The 15,497-nt window shown below is 31.6% G+C and overlaps 1 protein-coding gene across 2 annotated transcripts in view; it reads right to left on the reverse strand.

Annotated features, from left to right (window-relative positions):
* br (broad-complex core protein) overlaps nucleotides 1–15,497 on the reverse strand; it is a 77,303-nt gene that overhangs the window by 9,247 nt on the left and 52,559 nt on the right. Inside the window, exon 7 of one of the 2 annotated variants that reach the window (XM_069133370.1) lies at nucleotides 2,167–2,445. The exons of the other annotated variant lie outside the window; for it this stretch is intronic. Coding sequence (XP_068989471.1) covers nucleotides 2,180–2,445 — 266 coding nt within the window. The 3' untranslated portion in view covers nucleotides 2,167–2,179. The remainder of the gene's footprint in view (nucleotides 1–2,166; nucleotides 2,446–15,497) is intronic. 2 annotated transcript variants of the gene reach the window in all.

Below are 15,497 nucleotides of genomic sequence, written 5' to 3' on the forward strand. Positions count from 1 at the left end.
CTTGAATCTCATGCTTGTTATAGAGTCAAGTACCTTATAATAAGAAAATAATAATGCCGGAATATCAAAATCAAGCAACGAGAAATGGATTGTCGTATTTTTGATAAATTTTTAGATTTTACCGAATGGGACAATTATCTCGAGTCTGTGCGATTCGGATATTTTTTAATTTTTTTTCTTTCTTTTTTTTTTTTTTACTGTACACAAGGAGAATAATAAAATTAAGAACAAAGAAAGAATGACAAATGCGACAAGAGTTGGAAAGAAAAAAAAAAATAAAAAAGAAAAAAGTTGAATCAAAATGTTCGAAATCATAAAAAGATGCATAATAAAATCGGTTTCGAATATATAAAAGCAAATTATACATGGATGTAATATATAATGTTATTCGCATGCATGCATGTACGTAGTACATAAATTGAGCTAAGTAAATTATAAATAATAATAATAATAATAATAGGTAAGCGCATAATGTGAACAATTGGTGAACTGAAATAGAAAGTAAAGGGAACATCGATGAAAAATTAGAGATGATATATCATCATGCGCTCGATGTATGTGTAATACAGGTATGACTGTATACATACGATGCTAATTGGTATTCGGAAATGGGAAGAAAACCGGATTATTCGATAAATCAATTAGTGTGTGCTACTTGTAACTTGATCAAACGTGTATATATATATATGGAAGTCAATGCAATTCGAGACGTTTTCCATTACACGCGTGCTGTAGATGAACTTTCGTTTTTTCGCTTTTTATTTTGATATATTGTTTTTTCGTTTGTTTTTTTTTTTAATGCAATTGTGATAGAAAGAAAAATTGTTTTTCCCACAGCTGAAACGAATATATTGAATATAAGCAACATCGAGCATGCACACAACATCGAACATTGAAAGCCAACAAAAGATAACGGAAAACAAACAGAAACAACAAAGAGACAAAAATTACAGGAGAACGCATAAACTTAGGCTGGGTTTTAGGGTAGGGTTAGTGGGGACCTGAAGCGTAATAAACATGTGACTGGTAAAGAACCCTATAAAGTTTCCTACTATCTTATCATGTGCTTTGGAGTGAACAAAATTTTGTACTTTTGTTTACTGTTTGTTGTTTTTTTCGATAACAGACATGTTGTTTGCCCTTTTGTTTTTTCACCAAAAGAAAGTCCCTCTCTCGCTCTCTCCTTCTTTCTTTCTTTAGTATTCTTCCTCTCGTTTTTCAATATCATTCACTATACCAAAATCATGATTATTATCTAATCATTTTTAGTTTTCTCTCGTGGGATGTTTTTTTTTCTGTCTTCCACATCGTATATATAATTTCATTGCAACATTTATCGAACTTATGGTAAGACCGGTTCTAATATCTTAGATTTATAACAGACAATTCATTGACAGATCATGTAGCAACGATTCACCGTTATATTAATTATTCTCGTCAGCTTTGTGCCAAAAGAATCACGCATTTATATTACATGTATATTTACTATTACAATTCATTTCTTAGGAATAAAAAATAATAACACGTACAAGTCTCAATCGATTTGTAACCGTAAATTGTAGATTTCTCTCTCTCTCTATATTTATATATATATATATATATATGAGTCAGTCTTGTCGAAGTGCGAAATGAAGTTTGAAAAGTTGCAAGTTTCAGTTTTTCACCAGTTTCACAGTGGTTGCTACATGACCTGTTGCTTGTATTTCATGAAATTTTGTAATGAAGAACAGAGGAATCACGGAATGGCAAAGTTGTGAAGAAAAGAATTTTTGATTTTTTTTTCTTTTTTTTTCTGTTTTGTTTTTAAATCAACGCGAAGGGAAACAAAATATGTAAATGAAGACAAAGTAAAAGCTGCATACCTATCTTGGGGTAATACGTATTATAATATATATGATTTAAGGTCAAGTGGCTTTCTCTTTGGCATGTATAAACGACAAACACACGCGTCTGTCTGTAGGGCCCGAATATTGATAGTGTAAATGATGAATGAGTAATTTTTCGTAATATTGTAAAGAAAATAAAAAATAATACAACAAAGATAAAAATAAGGTTGAGTAGAAATGTGAAAAGTTGAAAAAAAAAAAAAAAGTAAGAAAAATCAACAATGGTAGGTATAATCATCGAAACGTTGTTAATTTTCTTTTATTGTTAGTATGGCCCTACCTTAGCTAAACCTTCAATAGAACTTAATGTCAATGTCGCCGGGTCTGCTCTTATGATAGGTATAGATATGGGTCATCAGTGAGTTTCGCGAGCAGTAGACCCGCTCGCAGATGATACATCGGTACTCCTCTTGGCGCTCGGCGTGCTTGTCAGCGACGTGACGTTTCAACGAGGCTTTGCTGCACAGCACCTTATTACACAGCTGGCAGGTGAACAGCTTCTTATTGGACGGTGCACTCAGCGAGTTAACCAACGTCAGTCCAGGTATCGAGCCGAGAACTGAAACACAACAACGCACCTCATGCAGCTCCCCACACTTACCACCCCTACACCAACATCATCGTCTCTCACTCGCGTCGTCTTTGTTTCAACCCTACGTAATTAATGTCATTGCACTTTTTCTTTTTTTCTTTTTTTTTTTTTTAAACAATTTCGTCGCGCCGTCCGCTCGCCAAAGGCTTATCTTCGATTCGTCGACAGTATGGCTCGATTGCTTTGTGGTAATTACCGACGATTTCGAGATCGCTGAAAATTGTCACGATTGTCAGTTGCGGGATCGTCTTTTTTTTTTTTTTTTTTTGTTTTTTTCTTTCATGCCTCGATTCTAAGCTCGAAGCGCGATTTTTGTTCCTTGCACAAGATGTGAGGCGGAACGAACGTTGTGCTATGTAAATTTACCACACATTCGTAGCAGCCGCGATACGACTTTTAACGTTGATATTTAACTCGAGATACATATTTTTATACACATGTATGTACGTACGTTTTTTTTTTTTTTCTACATCGAGATGTTTCGCGATAATTTCGACATCGTTATACCTACGCGGAGCGCGGTATACATTTGACTTTTCGTCGTGTTCTGACCGATAAACGAAATATTGTCATTCTTGACGGTGTTACAAACGCTGTACAAACCATACTGTCAATGAATATATCGTTGTTACTTGTAAGTTTGTTCAACGTTTTTGTTTTATTTTTGCAATTTTCGTCGTCAGGTAAAAATTATAGCTGCCAAAACTAAGAAAGCGCAAGTTGCCTGACAATTGCAATTGACACTGGGTCGACGAAACAAAAGGTGAAACGGAAGAGAAAAAAAAATTAAGAAAAATAAATAAGAAAAAAATTAACATTAAACAATAACGCTTATTTAAAATTTATTACGCAACTGAAACAGCGGTACTTGTAACACAATTTTATGTTCGCGTTATTCATGTATAGCATGCCTCGGCTGCATGTCATAAAGTATTATACGCTGTGAAAATTAGTTTTGCGAATTATATATATATAATATATATATATATATATTGTGCAAGGAATAATAATAATTATTATTCGTATACTGCCCAGCACGGTTTTTATTTTTCCCGACCCCTCGAATGCCCTGTACAAGTGTCAATATTGCAATATTACAGGATGAGGTATTTTCCGAGACGTTTTTAAGATTATCGAAAGGGTGAAACTAAGGGTTGCCAATTAATCACATTTGCCTACTATGTTTCACACTGCGTATATTTATTTGTCGCGCGTACGTATTTCCTCTCTTTCTCTTCTAAGATACAAAATTATACCACCACCTGACAATTTAACAACATATATAATTAAAGCAATTAAAAGCCAATTTGGAAAACAAAAAATATCATTGATCAACACGAAGCAATAAAAAAAATAAAATAAAAATACAAATAAAAAAAGTATATGTCTGCATGTGACGCGTATATATGGAGTAAACAATATATTTCGGTTACTATCGTTGCAATTATAAAGAAATTAATGAGCTTTAATAACTTCTGAACAGTGGGTTAAGAATCTAGTCAGCAATTACGTAAACACGGCTCTGTATCAACAGCCTCAACGTATAATATGACAATTTATATGTAAAACCCGTGCTTGTTCATACGATGCATGGTTGTATCGATTAATTATCGCTATCGGTTCTTTCATCATCGGACGATTTACGCGGAATAATTAATAAAAATTGATGACAGTATAAACGATGATTGCGGTACGTTAAACTTTATTTATGCTCAATATGCGAATAACATCTGAGAGATAGGGGCGGCGGGTATAAGATGAAAATTAAAAGAAAATAAAAGAGTAAGGAGTTAATCGAGCACCTAAATGCAGATGTCCGTATCTCGACTTATCGACGACTAATTTTGGCGAGAGAAAATTACGAAACGATCGTGCACAGCGTTCGTCGACCTCGTTAATATTATTCTACCGTTTTGTAAATGCGTAGTAAGGGCAAAAAAAAAAAAAAGACGAAAGAAAAAATTCTCGTACGACAAAAACACCTCATCCTGGAGTGCGGGGGATTTGATCTTTGAATCGTATCTTAGTATTTATATATTATACACGATGTAAAATGTTCTTTTGTATTTTAATGATGACGTCAGGATTGAGGCTACCTTGTATAGAAACGAATGAAACGTCACGTGTATAATAAGAAGTGGGATGCGGTCTATTTATCCGCACGCTTCTCGTTAATTAAAAGAAGAGAAAAAGGCATTTCGATTTCCGTATATAATATATATATACATATGTATATGTATATATACATATATATATGCGTGTGAAACATTGAATACCGTACAGAGCTAAAACAATTATCTTTCTTTCTTCCCTTCACTTTTTTTTCTCAACACTTTGCTTGACATTTAATTTTTTCATTCATTTTTTTCCATCTCTTTTCATTTATATCATTGCTTCTTTTGCTTTTCTTTATGTTTTTCTTTTTTTTTTTTTTTTTTTAATCTCGCTGACTGGCAAGCAAGCCTGCAAGTCTGCAGACGGAGCTATAATTCATTTTCTTTGAAAATTGCTCTTTATCCAATTTCTCGAGTCGTGTCTCATTAAACTTCAGGCAAAAGAAACTGTTGCAGTATGTTATATTATATAATTATACAGAGGGGGTGTTGGGTTTAACAAAATAATACGATTAAATTAAATATTGAAAAACAAAAACTGAGGGACATAAGATATATATATATACTTTGCGTTGCGCCTATATAAATATATACATGTATAGACAAGACATAGAGACATATATTCTTGGTGAAATCGGCAAGAATATATGCACATGTACATCATATACGTATATTTGTATATACGATAATAGAAATTCCAATAATATAGTATAATATGAGATCCAACGGAAGACGATAAAGGAAATAACACTCAGCATTCTGGGAGACACTTAAAGCATGCAATTCTTAATAATGTTTCGGCAATTGTGGCGCAGCATTTGAAATATCGTATTACGTATTATGTATGACATATACCGGACACTCGTCCATTTTGTTACAGAAACGATATATCGGCACTATGTTTCAGCCCTTTATCAATTGAGACCACTTTGCTTTTCTCTTGTATTTCATTTTTTGTTGTTTTCAATTATTTTATTTTATTTTTTTTTTTTTTGCCTCGTCATTCGTCACTGTGTATTGTAAAGAAAATTTCACAGAGAAAACGTGGGTCTCCGTATCCGATGTATTCGCAAGGCAACGCAACACACAATATCACATATTTATAACATCACAATACCTCTGAAACGATAGAAAAATACCGAAAAAATTTACGGAACTTTACCTGTAATATTGCTGTCACACAAAGTCTGAGCCTATAACTGTTAACGTATGGACGCGAGAAGAAACGATAAAGGAAAAAAACAGAAAAAAAAAAAAAAAAAAACTCGAGGGGCGAATATTCAGAACTTTACGTAGATACGTTACTTCGTAGACATCTTCGACGACGTCTGTTTATAATACGGCGTTTGCCGTGCCATTTGTCTTCTTGTTTAAAAAAAATTTATTTCTTTATCTCTTTTTTCCAATCAATTAAAGCCGTTCTGAGACTGTATACATATATTCAGTATAAGCCTTGCGACAAGGAATGCATTTCGAATGCTGCATTTCGCTGAATATTACGTAATTGAAATCTATGAAGATCTTTTTCAAGTGTGCATTAATTTCTATGATTCATGCGACATTACTCGCAATTACGTTATATGTGAACATAATAATGGGCAATAAATAAATGAATAAATAAATAAGTACATGTATATCATACATGTATTTATATATACATATTATATATATATATATATATATATATATATCGCAGACACCGCGCGACTCGTTATTATATTATACACGTTCCTTGCAATATTATACATACACGGGAATTGAAATGCCCAAACTAGGCCGCGGACATAACTGTTAGGATTTTATGGCTGACGTCACAAAGAAACAACGCATTAACAATTAAGTCATTACACAATTAGCACAACTTACCTTCGAGCTGAAATATAAGCTGATTTAAATAATATCCATACATATGTATGCATGTGTGTATAAAAATTATGAGTGGTTGCACATACGTATATACGTTATTGTAACAGAGTACACCGACTATTACAATATTGTACGCAATTGTTGTAACAATGCCAAATGATACAACAATGTTGTCTCGTTTTTTTTTTTTCTTTCGTTCACGATATCATATAGAATCAACGAGGATGTGATATATGGGTATCTAGAAAAACGAATGAAACACAACTGAATTATTGAACCAAATAGTACATTTTGTTATATAATATAAAAAATGAAAATATATTAAAATGCATTTGATATAGCCTTAAATAAGGATAATAATATAATAATCAATAAATATATACTATTACCAGAACACCTTGGCAGATAACAAATAATAAGTAAGCAAGATAACGTAACTTTTTTTTATTCTCCTTTTTGTTCGGTTTTTAGCGCTTCGTTCATTTATTGTTTTTATTTTTTCTTTTTTTTTGCTATCGTGCATGTTTTTACGTAAAAAAACATTTATGCGCGAGAAATTTCAGAAGTTGAGAAACTTTTCTTTTTCGTCTCTTATTGTGTGTTATTTTTGAACTTTCGTGTTAATATAATAATCCCTAACTATAACATATATGCATTTGTATATAATGTCAGTCAGTTTAAACGTAGATTTGATTTTACTTCACATAGTTGCACATTCACGCCGATAGAACTATGTATTATTATTTTTTTGTTATTTATTTATTTATTTATTTTTTTAAATTTTTTCTCCTTTCGAACGTATAATTCTACTGCATGATTTTGTCTTCTTTCTTAATTTCTTTCACTATTTATTTCCTTTTTCGACAACTTCAACGAATCGCGCAGATGTCGTTCTTTCAGATGATCAAGCTGAGCATTTATATTTAAGGGGATCAGCAAGTGAAATTCCATCCCTGCGATACATATAATGTATATGCTACAAAGGTGCTGATTTTTTTTTTTTATTTTTTTTTGTACACAGTTTTGGTTAAAAATGAACTCCCATGTCAAAGAATAATCCCGGGAAAATCTTCGCTTATTTCGATATTCATATTTTTGAACAAAGAAGAATATTGCAAAAATGTATCTTCTCCTAGATTCGCCGATTTTTCCACATGTTCTATTGACTATTTCGAACAACTTCACGCATGGATTTTGCAACATTTTTCTTCGTTCGAAAATATGAATATCGAAAATAGGGGAAAATTTTACCAGGATTATTCTTCGACATGGGCCATAATTTTTTTACCGAAACTATGTACAGTATAAAAAAAAAAAAAATCCGCGGCTTTTTAGCATATATCTGTCGTAGGGCTAGAATTTCACTTAAGGGTCCCTTTAAACCCAACCTTTTTTTTCTAGCTATTTTTCCGACAATGAATCATTTTCTGTATGTAAATATATGTATGTATATTGGTTTCCTAATAAATATCCTACCGTATATTCGTTAGATGCGAAAGCTATGCGCGTGTGTGCGTGCGTGTGTGTGTGTGTGCGTGTGTGTGTTTTTCCTCTGCATGTGCGTGCGTGGAACCCTCGACCATTTGTTTGCGTGCTTAAATATCGCACGGATATCAAGAAGTGAGAGAGGAAGGATTTGTTTTTTCCGTCTTCGTTTCGTGTTTCATAATATTTAATGAGAAAACTAAAGTAATAATAATAATTGTTAAGTTGAAGCATGATATTTAATTATTTCTAAGGTACGGTGATATACGAAGTTTTATATTCGTAGCCACATTAAGAGGGGACTCCGGTAAAATTTCGATAACACCTGAGATTATCAATTATCAAAATTTCACCGAGTTCCCAACTCAGAGTTACAATGCTCGATTGTCTGTTCTATATAATTTTAATCTTGTTTTCGCTCTTCAATGCGGATTTGATTGTTCTTTTTCTTTTTCGTTTTATTCTGTTTTTTTTTTTAGCAACTTTTTAACTTATCCATTAGGTACCTTTAATTAACAGTTTGGTAACATCAGTCAAATAGTAAAAAAATCAGTCCAATAAATCGACTAATTAAGTAATGAGACAAATTCAGTCAAATTCAGTCTGATATATATATATATATACATTGGTTGCGGTCGAATAATAAATCATTTTAAAAATTCTTCTTAAAAATTTACAGAAAATAGTAATATTACTATTATTATCATTAGTGTTACTATCAGAATAGTCGATATTATCAAATTTCTCTCTATTCCTCTTTCCTTTCTCTCGATAATAAAGGTACATCAATTAAACCACGAATATTCTCTAACTTCGCGAATCGTCATATTACATAACCTACTCGCCTTTTCTTTTTGTTTTCGGTGGCTTTTTTTTTTCTTTCCTTCTTTGCTTCTTCCATATATATTTAGATATATATATATATCAGCGCGAGAAATAATCAATTACATAATTATCATTATTATTACACGAATTTGTAATATGCACCAATAAGGCAGATTTTTCCCAGTCTTCAAGTACCGACGGCGGACTTTAAATATCAATATATAACTTTCTATCTTAGGATTCCGTCGAATCACGTCAAATGACGTCCGTCGAGTCGTATATATAGTGTACATATATGTATATATATATTCATTTCGACCGCAACTGATGCGATTCCCATTTCAGTCTTCTCAAATAAGAAAGATGAAAAAAAAAAAAATAAATAAATAAAAAGAAAATTAATGAATAAATCAAAAATTTTGCGACAATTGTGTCGGTTAATATATTATCACAGGCCAATTAATCGACAGTTTTCCTCTTTTCGAACCTCGCATATACCGACGAATATGACGAATTTTAAAACAATAAAACTAAAACGGATATGTAATATATTAAAACGACAAAGCGCTTACTGTGACGTGTAATAAAAAATATATAAAAATGCACAGTGATAACTATGAAATGTGGATCTTTGATATTGTTAATCCCAAAAAATATCATACGGATATATGATAAGATAGAATAGAATAATAAGAATCAAATAAAATCTACTACTATATCATTTGTAATTAAATATTCATCAATTTATATTAATTTTATCAATAATTTATTATCTCCATAATGTACCGCCCGATCCCCTCCTCATCCACCTCATCCACCTCATCCACCTCATCCTCCTCCTCTCCTCTCCTCTGCAATATCGTGAAATGCAGAGCACTGGGCACCGTTTGGGTATTTGGCAATTTTTACAGTAGTCATATAAATCAATTTCTTCAGTAGTCTACATATTTAAATATTATCAATATCAGTTCTTTCGTATGAGACTACCATAAAATTGTATATCATTTATTTTCATAAATTTAAAGCTTCGTTCTTTATTTTAATTCAATTTTCTCTCTTTCTTTCTATCTTTCTTTTACTTCTCCTTCTTCTTTGTCTACCCTCAAAAACGTCCTTATAATCAATAAATTTTTCCATTTTATTCTTATTTCTTATACTTTTCACAGCATTTCCCTTCATTCCCTTTCCATCTTTCTTCTCGTACGCATTTTTTTTTTTTTCATCACCTTTTTTTTCTCCCGTTTTCTTATCTAATTTATATTAAACTTTACTTCGAGTCGACCAGCATATTTTTAAGGATCACCCCCTATAAATAGGCCAGATACATATCAATATATTTCTTATACAGCTTTTACAAGTTGGCAGCGAAAACTTTAATTGAACGAGACAAGAATTCGTATTGCAAGAGAATATTATCGTAAAGAATGAAAAAGTGATCCTGAAAAATGTGAGTCCCTCGGAGAAATCAATTAAATACCCCCTACGTAATAATAATCTATCATAGCCTAGCTATCAGTGTGTGTATGAATTAGGGTGGTTCTGATATGGGGCCAAAAAAATTATTCACGATGGATCCTGTCAAATCGATTCCAAATGGTAAAAAAAAATTTCTTAATTTTCTCAGATTTTTATTTCATTCCCCTAATCTCCCTGTTTGACCGAAAAGTTTCGAATTATTCAAAATTATGCTCATTCGCTATACTTTGTACTGAATTTTTTTTCAAAGTTGGTCGCAGACAAAAAATCCATATTCTCGAACATTGAGTGACGTTTGAAACAAAACAGTAGCATTCATTTAGTCAGCACTGTAATGGAGTAACACACATGTCAACGCTACGTAATATCACAGTCGACGACATGCAAACATCGAGGTTATTTTTATACTTAATCTGACCATTTTTCATGTTAGAAAAAAAAAAATGAATCACTGAATCATACGTTCCTCATGGAATACCTCATTTATGATTTTTTGCCTAAGAATAACCTTGAAATAAAATTCAGTAAAAAATATAACGAATGAGCATATTTTGGAATAATTTGCAACTTCTCATTTAAACAGAAAGACTAGGGAAATAAAATAAGTCTGAAAAAATTAAGGAATTTTTTTTTCACCACTTGTAACCGATTTCAAAGTCTGCGTCACGATTTTTTTTTTTTTTTTTTTTTTTGACCCCGTATAAGAACCAACCTAGTATGTATGTATGTATATATATATATATTTGTTTGCCTATAATTACCGTGTGTTGGATGTGTCGGCGCGTATTTTACTATAAAATATAATATACATGTATATATCGGTATACGTTTTGAATTTTTGAGCTGTTGTTTCAGCGACTAAGTTATTTCATATGTTTAATGTTTATATTATAATATATTTATATATATTACGAGAGAGTGTATGTATGTATATAGCATGATGGGTTCTGTGGGTTCTAGCTACCTATAAGCTTTCGTTGGCAAGACCAAAAAAAAAAACATTGAAAAATATGACGCGTGAGTGTATCGATAAGATCAGAGATAAAAAATTATAAGATTGTTATAAAGCAGGGCTAGTTATTTGTATTTCCCGATATTAAATAAATCGTAAAATAGTTATAATATATTGTATTCGTCATGTCTGTATGAGTACCATAGGATGTGTATATCGTACACCGCACGCAGAAAAAGAAAGGGCATGAAAATAATTTTGAAAATAAAGAAACACCGCGAGACCGAGTTTTCCCATCTACATTTTTTCTCAGCGACGTAAGCGTTTACGATTTCCTTTTTTCAATCAAAATTTCGTGCTTTACAAAAGTTAAAGCTCGTTTCCGTCACGAGTGGTAATTTTCTTTTTCTACGTGTAATGCGGTAGCAAGGCGGCAGAATAAAAAAGATTAGTTTAAAAAAATTTTTAAAAACCGCCATCCCGTTTCTTGAACACTTGCTAGTGTATTTAGATTTATTTATGTACGTATTTTATATGTATACTTCGATATATTTCACGATGAGGAAAAAAAAAAAAAATAATAATAGAATAAAATGAAATAAAATAAAATAAAACAATATCTATAATTATCAATGTGTGCATATATTTGTAAAAAAAGAAACTAAAATTTGTTGCGTGATACTATTTTCATGACAAGCTTAACATACACCTACGTATATTACCTAGCATACCGCCTAATAATTTTGCCCGAAACCCGTGCGACACTATCACCGTAAAATTGGTATTACATATATTATTATACAAAACGAAAAGTGAAATATGAAATTATTGTGGTCTACCTAGTTTTTATCGTATTATACGTATAACCGTTTACATTTCAATGCGCAACCAAGATTCTAGAATATTTTCGCAACTTATTTTATTTATTCCTTATATCAAAGTTCTACTAGTAAAATATATTTATATATGTATATGCATATGCATATACAAGTACATGTAACATGTCTACATATATATATATATATATGTGTGTGTGCATTGTAGTCGGATATTTCAACATTCGGTTTACACAGAGTGTTTCGTTTAGTTTCCGGGTTTTCTCACGCACCCCATTTCTGGCTACCAATTTCTATTTCCTCATTCAGCTATAATAGAAAATTATCTTTACTTTTGTTGTTCGATCAACTTTGCACCATTGTTCAACCGGGTATGAATTATAGATTTTTCTCTCATGTATTCATTTATTTATTATATTTTTTTAACCCCCAACCTCATTTTTTTTAATATTTAATATCACTTTATCCGCAGCACGATCAGATCAGTTGTGTCGAATTGTATTCAACCTAGTTTGTAGTACATCGGATATAAACCTATACACTGGTATATAGGTAAACACGAACAATTTTTCCCGCTTTACCGCGAGAATTGGCGAATCAGTCAAGAGTATGCAAAATCAAGCGCGGTGTAAATGCAAAAATATAAATTTATTCCCTAAACGTTTTTCTTCGTTTTCCGTTAATATCATTATTCTCTCGTTCATTTTACCTCAGTGAAAAATAAAATGATCGGGGGTCAGGAAACACTTGCGTTCGAATCGGGTGCAACTGGACGTAACCGTTGGTGGTATATGATATCACCAGTGTGTGTGTGTGTGTGTGTGCGTGTGCGTGTGCGTGTGCGTGTATGACACAGTCGCGATGTTTGAGTATTGTAAATCAGACTTGACGTAATATTATAAAGTAAAGCGGAGGAAAACAGAAAAAATCATGTGACTCGCAATGTACATAATATAGCAATGTCGGCGGTTATATCTATGTATATGTATTGCGTATATATATATATATACGTATCAGTGTGTAGTATTTGTATAGCAAAAGTAAGAGTGGGCGATAAGTAAGTATGTACGTATGTTTGTATGTAGTAGATTTGATACAAGTAATGTAAGTATAATAATAAGGTACTTTACGCGTAAAGCCCGGTATATAAACATACATGCAGTGTATGTATGCATGTGTGTGTATGTATGTATATGCAATTAGGTACCCCGTAAAGCATTTGAAATACGTATAACTATATATGTAACGTATATGTATAATAAATGGAATGAATATATTAAGATAAGATATACATAATATATATGTATGTGTATATATATATATATATATATTATACTATATTATATTATATTATATTATATTATATTATTGTATCGTATCATCATTGCATCTTCGCCGCAAGATCTCGCAAGGTAACAATATTATACAACAACAACCAGAAACGATAAAAATAATGAATAAAAGAGAAAAAAAGAAAAAAAGAAAAGAGAAGAAATGATCACTAGCTAAGAAAAAATAAATAAAATAGAATTAAAAAGCAACGATTAACCGGGTTTGTAATATTTTCACGGTCGCGAATTTGCGTCTGTTTCGTTCTATGATTCGTGTACCTGTATGAGTATATATATCCACCTAACAGTAACTAATGACGGTACAATTTTTACGAGATGCGTATGCATTGTATGACGCCTATTTGGGTGGGTAGGGTGAAGTTGTTCTTTTGTATTTTCTTCATCTTTTCTCTCCCGTTTGTTACCCGGTAAGCTATCGGGTTTTATCATATACATGTACATGTATACATCCGCGTGTGTATGTACCATACATATTCATACGTATGTATATATATATATAGTTATTCGTTAATCGTATATACCTATGTGTAATGTACATTATACAAGTTTGAATGCGAAATAATATAATTTGCATAATGAGTCTTGTAGTTTAATATTATATATAATATATATAATATGTATAATATATATAATATATATCATGTTCGTACAGTCTTGTAACATTAAATGTTTCGTATTTGTTTGTTTGGTTTGTTATTTTTCTTTAATTTCTTTTTTTTTTTTAGTCTTTGTTATTGTTATTGTTTTTTTTTTTTTTTTTGTATGTTTTCCACCTTCTTCGTGTTCGACCTAAAATTAGTTGGACGATGGCGTCTGACGCCTGGAAGTGTTCTATATCAGCCCGCTACTAATTACTTAATATATGTATAACGATTCGTCTAGACACGAGTCCGATCCCCTGTATCTCAATAGTTATACACCATGTTTCATTGTACTTTATGATTATACGCATATAATTTTTCTTCTACAACGTTATTGCGTTTTTCTGTAAAACCTTCGGATTTCAAATTGAATGTTTTTTTGTTTTATACCAAATATTTGGACGATTGGGGAAAAGAAGCGAGTGGAAAATTGTCATATAACTATAGATCAAGCGACTGACTCGATGTACCTAACTCGTAACATGCACATATGTATTGCCATAGTTTTTGCAATCCCCGTTTTTTTTTTTTTTTATTTTTTTTTTTTCGGAGAAATTTATCGTTTACTATACATCGCATACATATAAACAATGTCCCGCATCCATTTATACATTTATAATATATTTATTTGTTTTTATTTTGTATTTTTGTATGTTCCTTTTATCTTCCTTCTTAATTCCCTTAAATTTTCTTCTTCGTTTTTATCTTTCACTCTTAGATTTAGAAATTTTCGAATTTACACAACAACCGATATAACGTTTCATAATTACCATCCCTTCGAAACTGTCCTTCTACAATTTTTTTTTTGTTTTTTTTTTTTGTTTTTTTTTTTTTTTTTTTCATCGAACCCATGCAAAATTTTGATTATATTATATTTGAACGGCATGTTTCTAGTCGTATTTTTCCTCTCTTTCCGATAATTAATTAGGTAAAAAATGGAGCTACCTCGGTCAACTAATACCACCTTTTCAAAAGTTGACAAGCTTTCAAAATTTTCATCAACTATAAATCATCGAAACGATTTGCGCGCGACAACTCTAAAATTGTCGAACGGCGCTGCGTACGAGACTAAAAATCATAAATTTGACAAAAATTGCCAATGCACATACGCCGGTATATTTCAACTCCGAATAATTCAACCTTTAGAGGGGCGGCATTTTTGCCTTGAAATTCAATATTTCTTAGAGCAATGATTTACGCATATAAATAGTCAACACGTCCGATGAAGTTTTCCGATTTATCCGCCCTCTAAAGTTTAATCAGCGTACATTATAAAATTACTTTTCACGAAGCATCCGATTTAAAAAGCAAATTGTATTGGCAAAGAAGAAAGAGAGGAGAAAAAACATTGACGGACTAAAAACGATAATGATTACTTATGTTGGGGGGGCGGGGGAGAGGAAAAAAAAAAAAAAAAAAAAAATTCACGGATAAAAAGACCGATTATTTCTTTCCGCGATGATAAATGCTTT

Source organism: Neodiprion pinetum, chromosome 2 (assembly GCF_021155775.2).
Source record: "Neodiprion pinetum isolate iyNeoPine1 chromosome 2, iyNeoPine1.2, whole genome shotgun sequence".
Classification (NCBI taxonomy): Eukaryota; Metazoa; Arthropoda; class Insecta; order Hymenoptera; family Diprionidae; genus Neodiprion; species Neodiprion pinetum.